Source organism: Poeciliopsis prolifica, unplaced genomic scaffold (genome assembly GCF_027474105.1).
Source record: "Poeciliopsis prolifica strain line A6 unplaced genomic scaffold, Auburn_PproV2 SCAFFOLD065, whole genome shotgun sequence".
In the NCBI taxonomy this organism is placed as follows: domain Eukaryota; kingdom Metazoa; phylum Chordata; class Actinopteri; order Cyprinodontiformes; family Poeciliidae; genus Poeciliopsis; species Poeciliopsis prolifica.
In genome coordinates, this window is record NW_026562440.1 from 950,319 (window position 1) to 974,266 (window position 23,948).

Genomic DNA, 23,948 nt, shown 5'->3' on the forward strand with positions numbered 1-23,948 from the left:
CTTCTTGCTTTATGACAATTTGTAATGGACATAATGAAGTTTACGTACCTCATGATGATTGAGACAAAACATTTTAACACTTTTTTCCACATTTATTGTGACATACATCCTACAAACAAACTAAATATAAGCCAACATGTTAGAGCAAAACAAATGAATACATATGCAAATGCTGCAATAACCTGATTGTGTACTGTAAGTGTGTCAGGACCATTTATAAATGTGGAAAATGAGGAAGAAGACTGCAAAAATAGGATGTTCATTGATGAGAAGATAAAAAGGGAAGAGAGATATTGCAAGAACTTCTATATGAAGTAGGGTTGAAAGACAATCATTTTCTTTCATATCTTCCAAAACAATGCGGAAGAATGCGTTGTTGTCAGATAGGGCAACTTGAACATCTTGGGACAAAAACAACGCAGCAAATCGGCAAAAAAAAATCATGTTGACCTTCCAGCAGGACAATAGGTCCTTAGGCAGAGCTAGGACAAGATGACTTTAATCACAGCATATTCATGTGTGTGGGTAGCCCAGTGGACTTAGTAAGAGTTATGTTACAAAAACAAATGTGACATAAAGGCGAAATGCCATCATTTAGATGAAAAAAGTTGGTGCTTTCTTTGATTTAAGTACACCTGGGGGGTTTTTAGATACTTTATCATTATGAGATTAGGATTTATATCAATAATTCCTTCTGCCTGTCATGGCTGGTGCTGACGTTGCATTCTTAACATTCTACGTTAACGTGAAAGCGTCGCTGCTGTGGTGAAGTCCCGCCCCTCCCATCGTCAACAACTGGATTCCAGCTATCTGTATTTTCGACAGCTAGCATCGCTAGCCAGCTAACGATGGTTGCGTTCATAAAGAAGTAACGTAACCTCGACTGACTGGGGTTTGTTTCTTTTAATTTGAGACGGGCTCCGTTCACGGCCCGTGTCGTCTATGCAAGCTACTGGACCAGCGGCCGCAGAGAGACTCGCTGGCGTACCGTCCTTTAGCCTTCTCCGAAACAAGATTAGCAGCTATCGCTAGCTGGCTCGCTGACAGCTGCCTGGGTTATCTGCGTGCCTTTAACGACGACGTAGCAAGGATTTATTTGATAAAACAATGAGTCGTCTCTGACATTGGTGAGTCATCGCAGTAGTTTGATATGTTTTATGTTTTTTAACGTTGTTTTTAATGCAACCGCGCTAACCATCGGCTTGTTTGTAGCCACACATTACAGAGCCACGCCTGGACCATTTAAATCACTGCGCCGCATGACACTGGGAACTTATTTCGGCTTCAACGCGCCTACTACTGTACAATGTTTGTGTTCAGGATATTCAAGGCATTTCTACTGTTTTTGGTTCACAGAGAGTTCTGAGGCCTTGTTGGTTGTCACTGAGGAGTTATCCGAGCCCATTTCTCGCAAGGTGGGTCTCGGTTGACTCTGCATTGGTGCTGTTGAAGACACGCTCGTCCGTGGACGCTGGTTTGGTTTTACCAGAGCCGCCAGTATGATGCCGGTGAGTACGATCGCCTTTTACTAATGTTGATTTGTGTGCTTAATTTTACAGAAATCCTATGTGCTTTCACTCGGTAGGTGAAATGTTTCCAAAGGCTTATTTAAATGACAAAATTGATGGCATTTAAAAGATTTAGATTTTGGGTTCATTCCTGTCTGATTTTGCATAAAAATGTATTCTGACTCAAATTACTATTTTATCAAATTTCTTAAAATATCACCAATAAAAAGTCGATTTAGAGTCCTACAAAATCCGTTTAATATGTTATGCTTTTATTTACCTGAAAAAAATATTTTTAATTGACTTGGAGTTCAGCCAAAAGGCCAAGTTTGTTACTGTAGAATATTTACAATGAAATGCAATTTATTGTTAATTTCTCAAATTAAGACATTTTGCACTTTACATCAACCTAAAACACAACTGTGGAATAAAAACCAAAACTATTTTAATGGCTAATCCAAAAGTGGGTTTATTAAAATAGAATGCTTCGGCGTTTTGATTATAAACTATGCCATATTTTGTATTTGTGTAAAGGTATTGCCATTTGACATTTAATAAATGCCATTTTGAAATCTAATAGAGAAAATACAGTATGTTTTGCACAATTTTCTGTCAAATTATAATATGAAATACATTAAAGACATCTTATAATGTTTTTTATTGTAATGTTGATTGTTTAATAGAACCTTATTCAGGTAAAACTAGCAATATCTGATTACTTTTTATTACTGTTTTATATTATTTAACTCAGCATTCACTTTTTCATACATTTTGAGAAATGTCATATAAAATGTTTCTTTAATAAATGTTTCTTTACCTAATAAAGAAACATTTATCACCTCTATTACTATTGGCTCCTTTCCACTTTATACAAAAACTTATTTAAACAAAAAAAGGCACTTGTGCATAAGGAGTGTTTATTTTATGCTTGTTATATTTTTCTGTGCCCTGTGTTGACCTGGTTTTATTGTTCTGTGTGGTGTAGAATATAATATCTGAATTGCAACTCTAGTACTAAGGCTTTGTTGTTGTCTGTCAGTGCAGAGAAAGCAGTGACGAATTTTGTGGAAAATTCATCAAATACAAATGACCTTCTGTCACAACTTTATGGATTCTGCAAACAAATGCAGAATCCATAATGTCACGATAGATTTGTATTTGGTTTGTTATCTAAGAGTTGCAGGAAACACACAGTGAGCCTTTTAAAGCTTCAACTGTACAAAGTTGACAATACATTTGTTTCAGTGGTGACCTCTGGTCCAAATGCAGCCACAGCCTCGGCTAACATTTGCATCCTGTGGCACCAACCAGATATCGACGGAGTCAAAGAGTTAGTCCAGCAGAAAGGGACTCGGTTCTCTCGTGTGACTCGGCCAGCCAATGAGACCTCAGTAGATCTAGGTCTGTGCGACTGCGTCAACTAACACTCTGATGTCGGGGGGGGGGGGGGGGGGGGGGGGGGGGGGGGGGGGTCAAGAGGCATTAATCTCACACTGTGAAACTGAGCAAAGCTTGATTTAGAGAAAAAAGTAAACATTGTTTTTTTCATTCTCACTTTTGTAGATTAGTTGCTTTAAAAGCAGCACCAGGCGAGCCACCATGCTGAAAGTGCTTGTCATAAAAAAGTAAAATATTCGTAGTCGAATATGGAGGGTTGTGATTATAAATTCTTTTTATCAAACTGTAAAGTAGATTGATAGTCAGTTATTGATTTATTTAGCAACTTTCAGTTGTTTCAGATGCCTGTTTCTGTTTTACTGCTTGAATAAAATACATTATTATGTATTATGCTTTCAAAGTTTTGTCCTAATGGACATTAGTCAGCCTTCACTCTGAACTCTGAATCGGTCCCTTATGAAGGGCGGATAAGACGTTGTTGGACTTTGACACCTTTTTGTCTGTAAGCTGAGGCTTTTCTTTTATTTTTTTTGAAGACCTTGACAATCTGCTTCATATTCTAAATGTGAAACATTAAGACTAGCTGCATATTAACAAACAAACCTGCATAAATGCTCAGGAACAATTTCCTAATCAGCTAAAGCAAGCCTTAATTCTGCTTATACAATGTGGAAAGATCATTTTGCCATGTTGTTTACGTCTAAGCAAAATAAAAAAAGAAAATGTTTATTCAGGTTTATGTTGCATGTGTTTCTTTTTTCGTTCATACTGAGGCTCTTTCTCAGTAATGTCTGTGTTTAAATACAGAGAATTATGACATCCAGATTCAAAAAGCCCTTGCATCAAAGCACAGCGGTTTATTGATGTTTACTCATGAGCTTGTTAAGACCTTTTGATTCAATGATATGTAGCAACAAGTCACAAAGAAATGGTCACAAGTCATCCAAAGAAGGAAGTCGAATCTTTTCAGTTTAAATGTGTGTGCATTTAATTCTTTGCAAACAACCACAGCTATGAAGCTTGGTCAGCATGCAGCCATGTAGACACTCCTGCTGTTTACTATTGCCTCATGCTCCACTGACTGAGCCCTGAATATTTCTCTTTCCCACAAGTTTCTTATTCTCAATGGAGTCATAATAACCAATGTTGACACAATAGAACCTCATTCCTCTGCCTCATTATTTGGCTACATTGCAGTACATGCCTTTCATTCAAAGCAGGACCTTTTCTTTGGCATCATTCAAGTTCTAAAATAATATTTTATGGGGTTTTTTTTCACTTTTATTTGAGGTAGAGGGGAAAAACATTGAAGCAGTTGGCAAATATACTTAGTGAATAATTGTGATAAAGCTCAGATGGTATTGACTGTTTGTCACTGTTTTATCTTGCTTTAGGAAAGTTTTATTTTGAAACTGGTTTTTATGAAGCAGTTATTTACTGTCACCCTTAACTTTACTGTGAGTAAGTGCAGGATAAGATTTGAGCGAGAAAATGAGTTTTTGACTCATCAAACCAGGAATTATGTCTAAGACATTTGTTATGTTTTTTTCTTTTTTTTTTTTCTTTCAAACAGTGATTGGTTGTTTTGTCCTTACACCATTTTTCTTGAGTTTTTGCAATCTTGATCATATTGTACCAAACAAACCAAGGGAGCTGTCTGCCATGGGACATTTCGTACTGACCATGCATCAGTTTGTACCCGCCCTGACTACCAATTGATGAAACAATGAGAGTTGTGACAGAGGCTCTGTTGTTGGGTTCATAAAGGTTATTGCCTCCCCGTCTATTCTGGGCAGAACATATTAATATTTACTGAAAGTATTTTTTATTTTTTTTATTTTAAGAAAGGCTTCTGTAAGCAACTGTGGTTATGAGTTTCACTAAGACTTATTTTTGTTTGACTGAAGGTTATTATTTGTCATATTTGATCATTTAATAGCCCCAAAAGGGGTTTAGAATTGCAATCAGGGAAAAAAAGAGTTCAGCATAAAAAACCCTCAGTTTTATGCCATAAATTTAAGTATTTTGTGAATGTTTATTTCCATAAGTTATCAAAATCCACAACTACAGCGTGAGTAAACAGATTCATAAAGGTTACAGAGAGAAACTATGTTCATTAGGTGAATATGGTAGTGAGAATTGGTTGACTTGGCCTTTATCATTTGCTGGATTATACTGTTCATGTTGATACGTGTTTTTTTTTTTTTATCTTTGAACCCAGTGAACATCATTCTGAATCATGATTAGATCAACTAAAGGTATAGCTTTTCAGTAAGATTCTATGTCATTCTTTCACTTGAGGCTGTGGAAAATGGTTTTAATTTACAATTCTGTTGAGGTCTTTGATTAATGACCAGGTTTCAGAATGTTTCTTGCTTACATTCTTATTATAAAATTCTGCTTTACGTATATGGCCATGAAAAGACCGATCCCGTCCTTTTTTTGTTTTTTCCCCATGACGCCACAGTAGCCAGCACCACATCCCAGCCACAATCTTCTGTCAGAAAGTCTTTTCGTTATCCTCCTCTGCCCTCTCTCCCTCTTTTTCATTCTCTTTCTCTTACTGTTAGTTATACTCTTGCTCACTCTCCCCCCCGTCTGTCCATCTATCCCTCCCTCCCTGAACTGTACATCCAGCTCGTGTTTTTTTTTTCCCTCCCAAGTCTCCTCTGCAGCATTTTTCCGATGCACGCACCGCTGTCGGCTTTAGAGGTCTGCTCGCGATGGCATAACGATTAAGTCCCACGACTGCAAAAGCAGCAGCAGTGCCATGATGAAGAGGTTTGTGAATATAATGCTGCGTGGCCTTGTTAGCCTCTCCAAGGAGAGCCCTATTTGGGCAAAGGAACACCAGCCGCTGCCAAAAAAGAAGATCAAGAGGAAACGGAGGGCAGTGAAGAGAAACAAGAGTATGGGCAGACGCAACTTAGTGAGGGCGGTTGGTATTTCTCCAGTGGTCCTTCACCAGGATCACTGGAGTTCCTGTTTTCTGAGCTGCTGTTATCCCTATGCAGATTTTTTTTTTTTCTGTCATGCTTTTTATTCTTATTCGTGGATGATTTAAGTTTAAAATTGCAACTTGTTTTTCTGATAAGCCTGAATAATTGTAGATTGGTTTGGAGGTAGACAATCAGAATTGCATTATTAATTGTTGGCTTATTACCCTAAAAAAATTGCATCAAAGCCACATATTTTAAAACATGTAAACAAGGAGGAATGTGCTCAATTCTCCCTGAAAATGAGGATGAATTTTTCACTAGTAGATGCATAGGTTCATTCTTTTTCCCAATATTGGTGTCACCTGAAAATGGTTTTGCCAGGAGGGTGTCATCACCCTTAACTTATCAGTAATAGGTTATGTCGGCACAGTTGGAAGCAGCATCAAAATAGATGTTTTTTTTTTTTTTTTTTTTTTGCATTTATTTTTTGTCATACTTGTAAAGGAAAGCCGAACTAAAATATTTGCACGTGCAGTAGAACCTTTGGGCTTTTGGTCGCATTAGTCAGGCTTCAAAGAACAAGTGATCATGCTGGTTAATTTAGCCTGCTTCTGAAAATGTCAATGAATCAGATGTCTGCATCATTGAAATTCTGAGTCATTTGTCTCAGAAAATCTCCTGGAGTTACAGTTTAAAAGGTAGCTCGGTGACTGGACTGTAAATTATATATGACGGTGCTGCAGAGCTGTAACCGGACACTGGAACCCTTTTTACAAATATAAATGTGAATTACTTTATTTTTAATGTAAACACTGAGTTTGTTCAAGGCATTGCTCTAGATGTATTTTATGTGAGACTTGTTACATTTAACAGAAAGGTATATCTTCAATCCTTCAAACCTTACCAGTAACATGAAGCCAACCTGTGGTGTGTTCTCACTACGACAGCAAGAAAAACAAGTATATGTGCCCAAAGATTGAGAAAGTTTATATTTGTCATGTTAGGACCAATTGTGTCTCCAGTCGTTACCTTGATCATGTATTGCCAACTCCTACCCTTAATCTGCCTTGTTGGTCTTTTGCAGACTTAAATATCTCCTTTGGTTATGGTTTTGAAAAATGATGCGGACTTGATTTAGTCTATTTCTTAATGCTCAGCTCAAGGATGGCTCCTTCGGCTTGGCTTGCAGTGATGAAGGCATAGTGAGAAGTGTTTGTGGTGCTGTTATGGAAGTCTGAGATAGCCTGTCAGTGACCTGAGTGTCTGGCGTCATGGACGTATGTAACCTTTATTTTACCAGGAATTCCCCATTGAGATTAAGACCCTGGTCAAGACTGACAGAAGCACACAGGCAATAAATAAGCAATAGTGAATTTTGCAGGTAATGTGGAGCCTGGGATTCATCATATTCTTCAGATTTATTGGCTTTATTAATTTATTGAGATGTTATATTTAAACCAGTCAGATTTTTGTGGCACATTTTAGCAGTTTTTATTTGAACTCTTAAGCCTATTATACAGTATTAGTCTGTTGTTTTTGTTGTTTTGTTTTTCTACATATTTAATTTTTAAGTATCATTTGCTATATAGATACATTGTCATCTCACCTACCAAGGTAGGACGACCAGTTTATATGCTTGTTTTTTGTCCTGTTTTCGATTATATACTTGTAACATTGAGGTTGCAAAGATAAATAAACATTGCGTCACTATCTTCTAAAAGACCCCCAAACCCCTTTTTTTAAGAACTTTGTTGTAAATTATATTCACAAATGCAAATAGAGACATTATTCTGCATTCCCTTCCAGCCTAAACTGCATGTTCACCACAGTATTGAGCCTTAATCTATGTAAACGGAAAAGTGGCAGGCACAGTCACGTGCATATCAGCAGCTCAACCTATCAGTCACGGATGGTCTGCAACATAACGCAGCATCAGCACAGAGGGCTTTGTACATCACTGAGTGTTTAAAGCCCCAACCTTCAACCACACCTTTAGACAGCAATGGACTCTTTGTTTATTTCCTTCGTTATCTATTTATGTTTTCTAAATTTTGTTCTCCGGGTCATTTATCCCTTCCGTGTGTCTTTCAGATGATATTGACGGTGTACCTCAGCGATGGGGAGCAGACTGCGGCCGAGGTCCCCATCACACCCGAGACGACATGCCGCGATGTCGTCGAGTTCTGCAAAGAGCCTGGCGAGAGCGGCTGCCACCTGGCTGAGGTCTGGAGAGGCAACGGTGAGATCCGCGTGGAAGAATGGGAGTACATAGATCTGCCTTAATCTAAACCGTCTTCAAATAGTGCATAAAAATAATGTAATGAAGTCCATTCCTGCTGAGTTTGAGACTTTTCTTTTATGCACAGGAATTTCATTTTTGTTGTCTTATTCCAGAAGCATACTCAATCTAAAGAAGGTGTTAAGCTGAGTTATGCATGAGTTACTTGAGCAAAAAAGACGCAACATGGAGGAAGATATTATTACAGCATAAGATAATGGGCTTCAAGTTCAGGTTACAATTCGTAGGATTGTCACAACTTCCCTCCATTCAGATAATCTACAGCCTTCATACTATCTTGAAACACTGGAGCCAGCAGTTTTTGATCAGAGCCCCTTGTTTTCTTCTACATCCAAACAAAGGGTGGCATTAAACCCAAGTTATGCAATAAGATTCAGCTGACATTTAATAATCCATCACTCCCCCCTCTAAAGTCTTTCTGGTGTTTTTTTGTTTTTTGGGTTTTCTTTTTTTTTTGCATGTTTCATTCCACTCTTTTGTTTTTGCAAACACTGAGCTGTCACATTGACATCCAAAATACTTAAAACTCTTGGAGATATCCACAAATATCCTTCTACAACCTTGTTATTTGCGGGCAGATTAAAGCCCAGCTAATTAACATCTTCCTGCTTTCAATAAATTTTTTTTTCTGCAGAAAGAGCGATTCCATTTGAGCACATGATGTATGAACATCTGCAGAAGTGGGGGCCTCGAAAACAAGAAGTCAAGTTCTTTCTCCGCCATGAAGATTCACCCACTGAGAGCAGTGACCAAGGTGTGTATAGGGAAAATCCCGACTCCAAGTTGGCTCTTTATGACTGACACTGCTGTCATTATAAGTTTGACACTCTGGGTCTGCTTTACAGATTTTGTCGTTTTGTGATGTTGCACGTCAAAGCCTGAATGCTGATAAAACTCAAAATAGCCCCGACAGGGACAGTTTTGTTTTCTTTCACTTTTGTTAGAAAATGTTTGACAACCAAAATGTCCTTGGGTGTGTTTTCCTTCAAGCCAGTCTCCAATCATTTAAACGATGAGAGTTTACTTGGGGTAGATTGGACCAGTTTTCACATATGTTTTTCAGCTGCACGTGTTTTAAGGATTGCCAAATAAACCAGAAATAATCCTATATTTAAATCCCATCTGTCCAAGATCACCACAAAATATTTTAGTTTTAAAAGCTCATTAGGTACACACATTAAGCCAAAAGCTTGTCATTATTGAATTTTTGTTTGTGCGAACATAAAATTAATGCAATTGCAATAATTGTTTTTATTTAGTTTAATTTAATTAAATACATAATTAAATGATGCATGCAAAATATATATTGTTCATGACGTGTTTAAAAGTATTTAATTGTATTTTGTCTTAGTATTTCGTCCTGTGTTGTCAACTAGCCTTACCCATCAGTGAGTGGGTGGAGCTACTATTGCAAAAGTATAATTCATTTGTGATTTTCTTTAATTTTTGATAGTCAGTTTTAAAAATGTAATTGTGTATTTAATAAGTTGACACATTAAGTAAACAAGCCTGTCATAAATTCTGTGTATAAATTATAATTTTGTAGGTTGCTAGATGTAAAGTGATGCAGATATATTGTGCATCGTAAAAAAATACAATGAACAGTTCGCAAAAACATGGCGTTGACAGGAAAAAAACAGAAAATGAAGAAGTTTTTAAAGAGTACAGGAATTTTTTTTCCACCTTAGTTTGAATCTTACTTTTTTTAAAACCTTTTTTTCTCTCATGCAAAAGTTTACCCATATCCATTTTTTCCATTGAACTTTTCTCAGTTAGTCAGTCTGTTCCACTCATTGTTAATTATCTTTCAAAGCTGCTGTTTTGTCTGCACCTATCTGCACACTTGTTTGTGTTTTTGTACGTTTCTTTTCTTGGTTAGTGACGATTGCTATTTCCCGTTTGTTTTGCAGGGAGTCAGCAGTCTCAGGATCAAACTGGTCGCAGAAGTGGCAACGTTGGAGAGAAGCACAATGAGAATGGGGTGAGAAGTAAAGCTTATAATTTACTGTCTCTTTAGTCACCTATTATTATGTACTGTTAATTATATATAGCTCATAAACATACCTACATTTCCAGAGTGTTTTTGATAACAGTTCAGTCTGAAGAATGTTTTCACAGACTGTTATTTCTACCTTCTATCTTGGGAGTAAAAGGAAAAATAATTGTGGATGTATGATCGTGCTGTCATGTCCTTTGGACTCTCAGGATGTATCCACTTGGAGATGTGAATGATTCCCGTTAAGAGCTCCCTCTGGCATGACATCCTCTTTCTGCCCGACCATCTGTCCCAGATTTTGCATCTAAGTGTTGCGGTCAAGGAAATGTAACTAATTGTACCTTTAGGGTTAAGACAAGAAGCCAGTGTATCTAGTGAGATGAGAGGTTTGGAGTTTTGTTGTTTGTTCATTTTCTTTTTTTTTTAAAGACAGCTTATTTGATTCAAGAGGAGCTTGTAGCGGCACCATTTGTACTATTCTTTCTTTACAGGATGAAAATATTATCAATATGAATGAAAAGTATTTCGATGGCACACCATTTCCTTGTGTTTTGTCATTATTTTAGAGAGATTTGTAATCTGCAACTCTCTTTGCAGTAAAAAATAATTACTCTTGGTTACCCAGTGTTTTCAGTAGAACTGCACAGTATATTGAAATGCAATATACACTAATGTGTACACAATCGCATATTCAACCAATGCTTTGATGTCATATTTTGCACAGTAAGTTGGATGCTTTCATAGTCTGCATGCAAATAAATACCGAGTTCAAATCAGATATTTACATACACTATAAATAGACTCAGCCTGACTCACGTTTAAATAGACCAAGCTTTTCCACTTTTAGGTCAGTTGGGACTTTCAACATTATTTGTGTTCGTAAAGTGTGTGTAAGATAGATAAATGGATTTAAAAAAGAGGTCTGATAAACTTTGGTTTACTGATGTAAAAGAATAATTTACAGTCATTAAAAGGAGCGTCCCGACTCTCACAGCTCATCTATGTCAGTTTTTCCCATGTTTCAGATTCACAAGACTTTACCACACTTCCTTCTAGATGATATAATTGTTCCAAAGAACATAATAACTCATATTCGAAAGCCTAACCTGGTCATGTTCTAGCACGACTGAGATAAGCACACATACATTTCTTTGCAATTTCAAGACTTGGTGTAAAAATGCTGAGGCCCAGAGAGTAGAAATGAGCATTTTATCTTGATTCCGCTTCTCAAAAGTCTCTGTCACTTTAAGACACACTACCAACATCATACATCAATCATAGCACAAACCAGTGGATGAAATGAACTCTGAAGAACAGGAACTCCCTGGATGTCTCTCAGAAGCTTCCTGGCTGTCAGAACTCATCTATGTCAGTTTCTCCTATGTGTCAGATTCACAGGACTTTACCACACTGCCTTCTGGATGATCTAATTGTCACAAATAGGACAATTTCTTTGGCTTTCTTCGGCATTTCCACCGGCTGCTGCTCTGTGGATAATGTCTGTTCACTGAGGGAGGCTGCTGTTTACAACAGACTTGTATGAAAGGAATAAATATAGACTGCAATTTATCTCTTACAAATCTTGTCCTCGAAGAAGCTTAAGAGATGGTTAACTATCTTGACAGATCAAATAAAAAGTAAAATAAACACCTTTTGAGACATAAGGTGGTTTTGAATTGGTTTATTTTGTGGGTTCTGGTATAAATACATGATTTTATTCAAGAGTTTGTTTTGGCAGCACAATCAGAAGGTTTGCATGCGATTCGAATTTCTTCCTCGGATGAATTGTTATTGATGCAGATTTGCTTGAGTGAGTTTGAGAGTAGCTTCCTTTGCATCCTTCCTTTTTTCTCTTCTAGACAGCCATTCATGTGAATGCTTTGATAGATGCCACGTTGGGACAAACTGGCTGAGTTGTGCTGGCGACAATGCAGTGGCATGGGGCATGTCTGAGTTCAATGTTGCTGCTTCCCTGCACAATATTACAGAGAATTTGAAACGTAGAAAAGAAAATCGCTCTGGAAAAGAAGCAGTGTTTTATTCTGATAAGATGAGTCGCATTAATCTCCATTAATCAAGTAAGTCCACACCCATCTAGCTATTTTAGCTTCTATAATACAAATACTTTCTCAGTAATCCTCTTGCTAATCTCTTTAGCAGCAAACTGAACTCTTTCTGTGCTAGTATTCCACATTAAAAGGAGGTCACCTTCACATGTCTGGCACCATCTGCTTTCTCTGTACATCCGAGCCGAAGACAAAGTCTGGGAGAGTTTCAAGCATGTCAGGAAGGCAGGTTAGAGAAGCTTTAGTTCACTGAGAATGCTTCTTCACTCAAAGGCAGCTGCATCTTTGGATGTTGTTCAGAGGTTTGGTTTGGAGGAAAACAGAAGTGAAGGCATAATAAACATCTGCCTTGTTTTGAAAGCGTTCAGGTATCATTTTAGTATTGTTTTCTGTAGATAAAAAAGAGGAGGACTGGGATGGATGTGGTGGTGAAAGCTACCATTATTAATATTTCAGCAGCTTCTACAGATAGTTGTACATGGATGTTGTAAATGTTTTATTGGAGTGGGTTGTAGTTGCATTGCACATCCTACATGTTATTTAGGGCCCAATCAATTGTTTTTTTTTTCGTTCACAATTTTGTAAATATGCATTAGAAACCAGAAACATACAAAAAAAAGTCCCAAAAAAAGGTAATTTAGTTGATGTTAAAATATAACTGCAACTGACATATAATCTCCAGTCTATATTGGCTTTATTTATTATGAAGTTTTAAAGATTTTTTTATTTTTTACAATTGTGAAGTTTAGCAGAAGTTTGTCAGTGTAAACTCCTGTTTCTCCTGTAAACTCAGCAACATGTGAACCGTTATTATGTAGTTTCTCCTCCGATCCCTTTTTGTCAGGAATGCTGCCTGTTCTGAGATAAGAGACGCTAAATTTGGAGGAGGTCTGTGAACCGCACTGAGGTGCATAAACAAAGAAGAGGGGAATTTCTCCAGTAGTTGAAACGACTATAAAAAATCCTACCAATTGGCAGCCTATAAAATGTATCACAAGGTGGTGATTTAGTAGATTATAAGCAGTGTTTACGATGTTGACCTCAGAACAAAATGTCTGTAGATTCCAGCCTGCTGGTTGGAAGGTTTTCCCTGCATGTTTGGCTTCTCTCAATATTCTGAAATCTGAAATATCCAAGCTAGATATTGGATATTCTAACTATCCTATAGCTGCCCAGAGCTATCTTGATGGTTACATTTTCAAAACCAAATTTTGTTTTCATCCAATGGTTGTCACTTTTGAGCAAAAAATTGTTAAAATAAATATTGAAACACAATTTGTACTCCTCTATTTACAACCATCAAAACATAACTGCTACCTCATATCAACAGTGAACCATTTTTCAGGTGAAGTTTTGTTTCTGATTTTCATCTTTTCTAAAGCTTTAACCTGCATATTGTTTATTATGTACGAGAATTGGATGTTCAAAGTATGTTTTTCACTACTGTGAGCTGTGTTTTGTTATACGGAGACATAAAGTCACGCCTCATTCTTATTTTAAAATGAAGACAAGATCATTTGGATTTGACATTTCAAACTGATATTAACGTTTAGTAACAGTTGCCATTGGTATCATTACTTCAGTCTGAGTGTTTCCTAGTAAAGTTTTTAAACCTCAATAGTACTAAAAATAACTTAACTTGGATACAGTACCTTTCTTTCAGTAATTTATTCTACAGTGACCAGTGTTGTTTATTATGACCTGGTAAAATTTACTGAACAGAAAAACAAATTGCCAACTCAAAATTAAAAGCCATTTTTCCATCTGAAACCACTGCAAGCATTCACCCCACTCCTATTATTTAGAAAGCATAATCTGTACTTGTGTCAAACTCTCAGCTGTGAACAGTATTGAGGAAACGATATGAAGGTCAACGTCTTATGTGGTGGAGTTGTGGACAGAGTTTCCTTTTACTGTGAGAAATGTTTCCTGGAGACTTACTGTGGTGTATTTGACTGGTTGAAGCTCTGCTGTGTAATTGTGATGCCCTCTCTGTCATATGAACTGTTATTAAGCTCTTGACACTAATTGGCACATTGTCCTCATCGTCTCACTGAGTTTTTATTACATATAATGTTTGAAGAGATACTTTGTTGTGCCAAATTGAGTCGGATATCTCTTTAATATTTATACAAATATAATATTTTGTGTAACTTGTCAGTTTGTATTTTACTCTGGCACTTTTTTTTATTAACTTATATAATGAGCTTTGCTTATATAACTTGGACGCAACATGTATTATTCTGCACTTAGTGCCTTTTTAAAATTTTTTTTTTTTTTATACATTTGTCGTTGATGTGCAGACTTATGGGACATTCACCTGAGTGGTGACTTTGGGACACACCACCACGTCACACTATATCTCAGTGGCAGCTTTCAGCTCTTCCAGCTTTTTGCTCCGAGCTGTTAAACCTTGATGTCCTGGCTGAATGAAAAGCCGGGTATCCGCTAAAGTAAAGCATCCTACTCATCAAAGCTCCAGGGAAGAAGCAAAATCTCCGGTCATGAACTTTTCTGAATCCGGCAGCTCTTAGTAATGGAAATTTAAGCTCTAATACTTAAGCCTATTTTTGCTTTATTTATTTATATTTGCTCAACAGACATTTGCGTTTATAAGAAAGCAGGGTGGTTCTACACAATTAGACCCATCAGTTCTCTTCACCTGACTGGAAATCTTTAGCCGTCCTCTGTGCTGTGTGTATATCAGCACTTTTTGTAACAACTCAGTGTGTGTCAACATTGGGATGACTATGTTTAGATTTTAGTGTCTTGACCAATGTGTGTGTGTTTTGTAGGTGGGGAATCAGCGTGTGGAGCTCACGCTGTCAGAGCTGCAGGAGATGGCCACCCGGCAGCAGCAACAGATCGAGGCTCAGCAGCAGATGCTTGTTGCAAAGGTAAAACCTTTTTTTCAATCTATTTTTCAGAGCAAGTTTCTGTTTACTGTATCTTTTTTGGGGTGGCAAGATGAAGTCACATTGTTTGCATTTCATGTCTCCTCTAAATTGAATTTGTCCAATATTACGTTAACACCCACTTAATGGCCCAAACTGCACTAACAAGGAATTTAATTTGGTTTTCTGGAACTCTCAGCATAAAGAGTATAAATGTATAACTTTTGCAGAGAAAGAAAAATAAGGATAAAAAATAAAATGTTCATCTAGCTGAAACTGTTTTACTTATTTTATAAAAAAGAAAAAGAGGAGTAGAATTTAGTTTTGTAAACCAGACCTATACAATGTTTTTTTACAAAGATATTTTGTTTTTTCCACTTAAACCTCAAACAAGAGTCATTCCATGTGAAAACATCTTACAAGGAAAAGACCTATCAGTGTAACTTTTCTTGACAGTATTTTTTTTTTAAAAAATCTATATTAGTGTTTTTGTGCTCAACAGCTGCAGTTTTTCTTAAAAACTGCAATTGCATAATGAAAGCACAAGAAATTTTTCTGTTTTTTTTTTTCATTTGACCTAATGGGTAGATGAAGACAGTTGTTTCAGGGAAAAGCATGGGCTGATGACTAAGTATGAGATTCTCAGTCTTAATTGTTTAATATTTAATGCTTGAGTATTAAATATAAAATACTTGCAATAGGAAACTTGCAAGTAAAGAAGCTCCATCACAATGCTTGAGGATTTGTATAATTTTTAGCGGTTGCATAAAGTACTGTTGGAAAAAAATAAAATAAAAAACCCAAAATCATTGACACTTTGTCATATTTAGGTTTAAAGTAATCTTTTAGTTTCACCAATATGTTTCTTCTGACTGGAAGAAATACTGCTAGCTATTTTGGAGTGGCCTGGTTCAGAGTCCTGAATTGGATCTTACAAAAAATCTGAGTAAAGAGCTCAATATGAGTGTGATGGCAAGGAGGCCTTCAATTCTTGGACCTCATCAATCAATCATTAAGCTGTGCAGCAAATGGCCTGAGACAAGGAATTGAACCCAGACCTGTATTCTTAGTGTACGGTTCACAAACTGAGCCACCCAGCTTCTTTTATGTTTTTAATCAATTTGAGGATTATCCAAACATTTCAATATGATGCAGATTATTCATTCTTTGAGCTGATCTATAATGCTTAGATGATGGATCTCTCTGATTGTTGGAAAGCCAGCTGATAGCTACTCTCGTGCATTCGGTTCGGTTAACTTCAGGACACAGAAATCCAGTGAACTGCTTATATGTTTGTGTCATGCAAAGATTCTCTCTTGACCTTAAACGGGGACCAAGCTGTTACATAACCAGTTGGATGGATTATAGTGTGACTTTTGGCAAAGAAACTTTAAACACATTTAGAAACATAAAATTCATTAAGGTATTTCAAGCGTAAATGTTAAGCCATGAAAGCCTCTTTATGGCTGTTGATGTTGTTAATAGGCCTGTCACAATAGTCAATAAATCAATTAATTGCATGATAAATTAAAACAAACTCAATAATTTTCATTCACACTCTCTTTCTACCACATACTGGATGAAAAAAAGTCTTCAGTTTGGTGTTTTGGTCTCAACTAGCCCTTATTTGAGGGACAATGTAGTAAATATTCAGTTTATCTGTTGTTTTATTCATTTTGGATATTTACATTTTTTTCCAGTTACAGTGTTACATGTTTATCAGAATTTAAACTTTATTGATATTTGAGATTGTGTTCTTGCATTATTACTTTTGCCGTTACCGTTATATTACTTAAACATGTGATGTAACCACATTATCTTTTATCACAACAACTGCTGGGACAATTTATCGTCCAGCAAAATTTGTTATTGTGACAGGCCTAGATTGTGATTATATTTGGCTCCGTCTGTTGTGTTTGAGTCACTGAGATGTTCTCCTCAGTCTCTGTAATGGGAGAAACAGAACCAGACGCAGTCTTACCCTGACTTGCATGTTTGTGGTTTTGCTGATCAGTCATGCAGGATAAAGGCCACTGTAGACCCCAAAATAACATAACAGTGTATTGCCTTTTGTTGTGATGTGTGAAAAGTGGGCCTCACATGAAGCCCTGCAGTCATTTGGAAATTCGGGCTTGTCGGTTCTTATTTTAGGACCCTAACTGGAGCAATTCTCACTTGGATAGAGATGAAGTCATCTGACCCTTTCCTCAGCCCTCCTGACACAATGAAGTGTCTTGTTTAATACACACTCTAGACCTATTCAGCCTTTAAAAGTGTGTCTTCCTCGTCCTGTGTTAGATAGTATCTTGTGTGTTTTATTTGCCTGCAAGAGTAATTTGTTTTGTTGGAGCAGAGGTCAATGTTTTGTCCTTCTGATATTGGACAGTTTACAAAAAAATAAAGCCTCCACATTTTTTTGCTTCCTGGTAAAATAATTATCTCTGTTTCATTTTTAATATTACAGATAAAAAAAATATATAATTATTTATTTTTCAGGAGCAACGTTTGCGTTACCTAAAGCAACAGGAGAGGCGGCAGCAGCAAACTGTGTCTGAGAGTGAGAAGCTGCAGAGGCTCAAGGAGCGTGTGGAGAGCCAGGAAGCGAAGCTCAAAAAGATTCGAGCCATGAGAGGCCAGGTGGACTACAGCAAGGTCATCAACGGCAACTTGTGTATGTAAAATTACCAAGTGTACTCTGATTTTTTCTTCTAGCTTTTTAAGTCCATATCCTGGTAGTAATTCTACATAAATAAGTTATTGCAATGATTTTGATAAAAAAAAAATTAACTATAGAAAAATGTATTTGTATGCTTTCCAGAAAGCATTTTTTTTCCTTCTCATGACTATTAGCATAAACATAAATAGCATTTATGTTTGATTTTGTTGGGTTTTTGTTTTGACGTCCAGCGGCAGAGATCGAACAAGTCACCAGTTTGTTTCAAGAGAAGCAGGCTGAGTTGCAGGCGGCCGTGCTGAGGGTGGAGCAGCTCAGCCTGCAGTTGGAGGACCTGCGAAGAGGAAAGCTCAATGGCATACAGACCGGCCTGGGTGGCCAAGTGACCGGCGCAGCGGCCTTAGAGCTCAGAAAGCTTTACCAAGAACTTCAGGTAGTGCTCTGCATGTTCTCACTGCTTACAAGACGTTTATTTTGCTTCAGGCTGCAGTGATGAAGGCGTTTATGCTCCTCAGATTCGGAACAAGCTGAACCAGGAGCAGAACAGCAAACTGCAGCAGCAGAAGGAGCTTCTGAACAAACGCAACATGGAAGTGACGCTCATGGACAAGCGGATCAGCGAGCTGCGGGAACGCCTCTACAAGAAAAAAGCTGAGGCACGTCATAAAGAAAATCTCCCTGTAAGACTAGGAACACTCAATCCATCGCTTGAGTTTTTGTCTCTTTACCCTTCAGGCCTCATCATGGATATTTTTGTCCATTTCTGCTGCTGTCTTTTCTTTTTCTCCTTTACAAGAATCTCTTAAACCCTCCCAGCTTTGCAAAGACACTTATAGTGCAGCACATTACTCTAGACTACAAAAAAAAAACTCACTCTCTTAAAAAATATAAACATTTTAAGAACTGTCTCCAAGCATATGATTGGAAAATTAAGTCATGTTAATAAAAAGTGTCATCAAGCAGTCAGACTGACATTTGAAGTCAAAAGTTTAAATTCTCAAATTTCTTGAATGTTTGGTAGTTTTGAGAAGGGCTGATGTTGTTCAAGAGATTTACACATTAAAATGTATTTTTTAAGTGGATATTTTTCTCAAGTTTTAAAAGTTGGTCATTTAAACTGATAGCTGGGAGTTAAAAATCTCTATAGTCAAATACAAAATGAAACATCAGTTCTGCAGCTTTCCTCAAATACTCTGAAAGTATCCATAGTTCTCCATCATAACGTCTGAAATGTGTCCGACGCTCTCCTTACAGCTCAATAGAGCCAACGGGCCTCCCTCCCCTCAACCGGCCCCCGGTACTCTGGGTCGGGTTGCTGCTGTTGGGCCCTACATCCAGGTTCCAGTACCAAGCCGACAGGATGGGGGCTACACCCTACCGCCTGATCCTCTCAAGCCTCAAACACTAGGTGTGAATAACCAAGCCAACCAGGGTCGTCCTAAATCAGGTGGGATGAACTTTATTGAATAACAATATTTCCATTAAAAAAAAAACTGTACAAGATATTATTTCACCTGATATCAGAGGCAAAATTCCTAACTAAAACAGTGACTTAAAAAAATAAATTTACTGTTAGGATATCAGGAATTCGGCATGCACTTTGGACAAACCAGCTTTTTCTCTTCTTCACATTGAACATTTCCTGCATGAATCTTCCCAATCTGAACTGTTAGATCTTAGCTTTGACTTGACCTCTGTAACTTCTGTTTCCCTCCTCTCTAACCTTCACTATCTTCCTGTGTCGTGTGAACTCTCTTTGTCTGTCCTGGTCTCTCCTCGTGTCGATTCTGTCATGTCCATGTAATGTCTCTGTTTCGATTGGGGGTTGGGCTTTTGGGCAGACGGTGTGCGAAAGCCTCCCGGTCCTTGGAAAGTGTCTGATTTAGACATCGTTGTGGACCCGGTACCCCCGTCCTTTCCAGAGTCACACCCGGGCCCCGGAGCCTCCAGTGGCTCTGACGGCACGTCCCGTGAGTGCTCAGAGCTGCATATGCAAAGGAGGGGCAACGACTGAACCTTTTCTCTTGATTGTAGCACAGGATCCTCAGTATGCATTCAGTATTTTACTCCTGATTAGAAAAAAGACAGTTATTTGGAATCCTTGAAATCTTCAGAAACTAATTTCTGTTTTTATAGTAAAGTGATTGCGTTATGATGAGTTGCTCCAATATTTGCAGACCAGCAATGCAGTACAATGCCTGAGTTCAGTATTTATGCCCCTTTACATTATTACAATGTTACAAACTTTGTAATACAACCACAAACTTTTATAAAGTTTATTAGGATTTTGTCTGATAGACCAACAAAAAGCAGCACATAACTGTGATGAACAACAATAATCAGCGAAGCAGCCAAGAGCCTAATGGTAACTCTGGAGGAGCTGCAGAGAGCCACCACCCAGGTGGGAGAATGTAAAGCTAGGGCAAAACTACAAGACAGCCATTTTATAGTCTGCAAAATACAGTAGACTGAAGCAGAGGCTCAACTTAACATATCACCAGAGCTATGATTGAAGCATATTTTTTTGTTGCAATATTGCAAGCTTATAGCCATAATGACAATTTTTTTTCAACAAAGTATTGATGCAAACAGTCTTGTTTTTTTTTTGTTGTTTTTTTTTCTGATTTTAAATGGTCAAAGTCTGTCCTTTTCTTGAATGTCACAGTTACGTACTGCTGTGTGTTGGTCTTTTCTTAAATTGACATATGCACTGTAGTTTGATGTTGTAATGTGACAAAATAAAGAACTCTAAGGGGTATTAATACTTTTGTACAACTCTGTACATTTTATTCATATGCTACATCATAACAGTTAAACATAACGTTAAATTAATTTGAAAATGCATGTTTGCAGTTATTAGAGAGACTGTGATCAAAGCACTGCTGATCCTGTGCCTGTTATTTACAGTTTTGAGAAGGTTCGAAGAGTTCAATGCCTCATTTGTTTTCATACACAAATCAGCCGATGACCTTTATTTTTCTGTTTCATAACATTCCTTGATGGCCTGTCGTGGCACTAACCTTCATGCGAATATTGTGACATATAAAACAGTAGGAAGCATTTGCTGTTGTCAGACACTTTGCATGCACAAGACATTGACTTGAATCTAAAAGATTTCCTTATCAGTAAGGATTGTGATTCAAGTATCAAAAATGCCTTTACCACAATATTAAGGTAAAAAAAAAAGGTGCAGTTTCAATTTGACCGTTCAAAGTTTTGCTTAATAAAGTGAAAATTATCGCTTCCCATTCAATTTATTGAAGGTTGCAACAGCATGATGTGACCCATACTGCTTCAGCTTTGTTAGCAATATTGTGGATAAAGTCTCCACAATTAGTCTCCACTTGATCTAAGACCTAAAAGAAATCTGGTAACGTCTGATGAAATCTCTTAAACATGTCATTGGTCTTCAGCGTTATGGTTTTCCGACTTCGTTGTCTTCATCTACTTCTGCTGCTCTGTTTTTCTTTTTCTCTTTATCCAATTTCTCTTTCCTTGCTGTCTAAAAGACACACCTTTGTAAAAGAGATTTTGTTTTCCCCCTCAAATCTAATGAAAACATTTATTATTTCAGCCTGAACGCACGTCTTACTTCAAGTGCAGCAACTACATCCTATTCTATTCTGTTCTACTAATGCATGCAAATCCATTGTCATTGCTCTGAAGTTGAGCCTCAGGATTTTTTTGTCCTATTTATCAGTCTTCCTTTCTAGAATATCTGTTTGAACCCTGTTTTTGATCAATATCTATTCAGACAGATTTAAGATCATCTAGACATCTTAAATATTAAGTTGAATGACTTTCCCAGATTTGATTTAGGTTCAGATATCTCATCACTGGATTGGTGTATACCTATCAATATCAGAAGCAAACATAGGGTTTCTTCAGTCTTAAAAAACGTAATCTAATTTTATCAGATTCATATTTAAATTTTGGATGGGTTTTGAAAAGGGAATATTGGAAAAGGAGAGTTAATTCCTTTTTCCGTGATCCAACATGACACAACATTCTTAAGACTATTTTTGTATATTTCTATATTCATTTATTTTAATTTCACACACTTTTTTGTAAAGTCATTGATTTCAGTTAATCGACTCATTTAAATATAAAAGAGCTGTTTCACATTTTTCTTTGTCACTAAGCTTTTCAGATCAGGGTTTTAAACGAGACTCGTGGTTCAGATTGCAAACAAAGAAAACATTGAGAAAATATTTTAGCATGTTCAAAGATGAAATAAATGAAAGAACCTGTTTTCAGTGGATAATAATATGTTCTGGATTTGAGGATGCTTGTTTTGTAATAGATCTGATTCATGTTGACTCAGAGCTCGAACACTCGTTATCGGACTGCTGAATCAAAAGCCAACACCCCATCAAGTGGTTCTGATTCCTGGAACATACAGATTAAAAACCTTGAGAACCATAAAAATAGTTTCACCTGTCTGTCACTTCATGATTTCTGGTTAATAGGATCAACATGTAAAAATCCTGACTCCTTCATCTGAATTGGTAACATGTTTACATTCCCTCTCTAAAATTCCAGACAGCCCTGAACAAACATTTCATACAAAACGTCAAAGTCAGATTAGTTGTCGCTTTTCTTAGTGGCATTTGTCACTATGGTTAGTAGTAAAAAGCATTTGTATTAATATTTTGTAACATTCTTACTGTGTCCTGGTTTTGTCATAGCTAATGACACTGGTTGGCCCACCATAGGCAAGTCCAGCACAACTTTGAAGCCTCCTGAGAGACGAGACTCAGGGGCCGACAGTCAGGGCAAGAGCCCCACCTCAGGCTCCCCCGTCACCCCAAATGCAGAAAAGGTAAGCTGACTAGTTTTAATCTCCACTACTTAATCTTCTGAAACTTGATTAACTACAATCAATTCAATTGTGCTTTTTAAACCTGTGAGGACATAATAATATCTCAATATTCATATTTTAAACATATTCAAAGAAACTTGTGTTTTAAGTTTTATTTTTGCAAAATTATTGACAGCAAAATCAGCTACACAAGAAGTTGTTTTGCCTTTTAAATTTCACGCTTCAGTTTGATTTAAATGTTTGTTCTTTTATTTTCCAACCAAATACAATTTTTCTACATATTACAGCTTAGAATGGATCAAATTGTGATTTCATTTTCTACAATATCCTAAAAAACTATGTTCTATTTCAAACACATTGAATTCAAACTCTGCATGCTAATAATATTTTACTTTATTTTACCAATAAAGAAAATATCCAGGGAAGTGATTGCTTTATCAATATTGCCATTCAGAAACTGCAACCATGATACAAGATGCTTTCAATCAAATAAATTGTGAAGCTGATTTATTTTCAAAAACTTAATATATTTATTAAATAAACCAAATGCAAATTATATCTTATTTTACAGAACCGTGACACTTGATCCTTCGTGAAAAAAAATTCTTGTCGATTTGCTGCTTTTTTGCAGGTGCTAGATCCAAAACTTGCTGTGTCCTCCCCTGCCATAACCAAGCCGCAGCCGCCGCCGTACGGATCCCACCTCACCTCCGCAAATACAGCCAGCTCCTTGGAGCGCCGCAAAGATGCACCGCCCCCGCGGCCCCTTCCGAACCCTCCGGCGCCCGCGTGGCCCCGTGTGCCATCCTCCACCGGCTCCTCCTCTCAGCAGATCCAGCAGCGGATCTCCGTACCGCCGAGTCCCACCTTCCAGCCCAATGTTCCGCTCTTCCCTCCCGCACTGAGCGAGCGTCTGGATCACCCGCCCGCCGTTGCAGTACGCCCCTTCATCCCGGACAGAGGAACGCGGCCTCAGTCGCCCCGCAAGGGCCCACCTACCGTGAACTCAAGCTCCATTTATCACATGTATCTGCAGCATGCTGCGCCAAAGAGCCAACCATTGAAGCCTGCTGTTAAAGCAGGTAAGTCTTAAGAATCTTTCTACAAAAACTCTAAATCTACCCAAGGACTTCGGGCCTAGTTTCTAGTGCAAATATGTTGGTACACTTGAAATAATACACAAGCTACAAGTAACTTTTCAGCAAGAAATGGGAGCTTGTTGTAAGACAATGACGCCTTAATGTTGATGAAACAGTTATAACTCAAACTTTGTTGTGTTTTTGAAGTGTAATAATATATAAAAAACATCTCATTGAAATCCCTGTTTGCTTCTTCACTTTCTATTTCTACAT

General features: G+C 37.4%; 1 protein-coding gene across 5 annotated transcripts in view; it reads left to right on the top strand.

Moving 5' to 3' along the window:
- Positions 1-778: 778 nt before the first annotated feature.
- Positions 779-23,948, top strand: part of ppp1r13bb (protein phosphatase 1, regulatory subunit 13Bb) — a 29,170-nt gene continuing 6,000 nt past the window's right edge. Inside the window, exons 1-13 of one of the 5 annotated variants that reach the window (XM_055019996.1) lie at positions 779-1,127; positions 1,357-1,508; positions 7,937-8,084; positions 8,779-8,898; positions 10,055-10,125; positions 15,002-15,103; positions 17,597-17,771; positions 18,008-18,207; positions 18,290-18,454; positions 19,029-19,221; positions 19,616-19,744; positions 22,463-22,596; positions 23,228-23,678. In XM_055019996.1, the coding sequence (XP_054875971.1) occupies positions 1,500-1,508; positions 7,937-8,084; positions 8,779-8,898; positions 10,055-10,125; positions 15,002-15,103; positions 17,597-17,771; positions 18,008-18,207; positions 18,290-18,454; positions 19,029-19,221; positions 19,616-19,744; positions 22,463-22,596; positions 23,228-23,678 (1,897 nt within the window). In that variant the 5' untranslated portion in view covers positions 779-1,127; positions 1,357-1,499. The remainder of the gene's footprint in view (positions 1,128-1,356; positions 1,509-7,936; positions 8,085-8,778; positions 8,899-10,054; positions 10,126-15,001; positions 15,104-17,596; positions 17,772-18,007; positions 18,208-18,289; positions 18,455-19,028; positions 19,222-19,615; positions 19,745-22,462; positions 22,597-23,227; positions 23,679-23,948) is intronic. The other 4 variants (XM_055019997.1, XM_055019998.1, XM_055020001.1 and 1 more) reach the window with 4 other exon arrangements.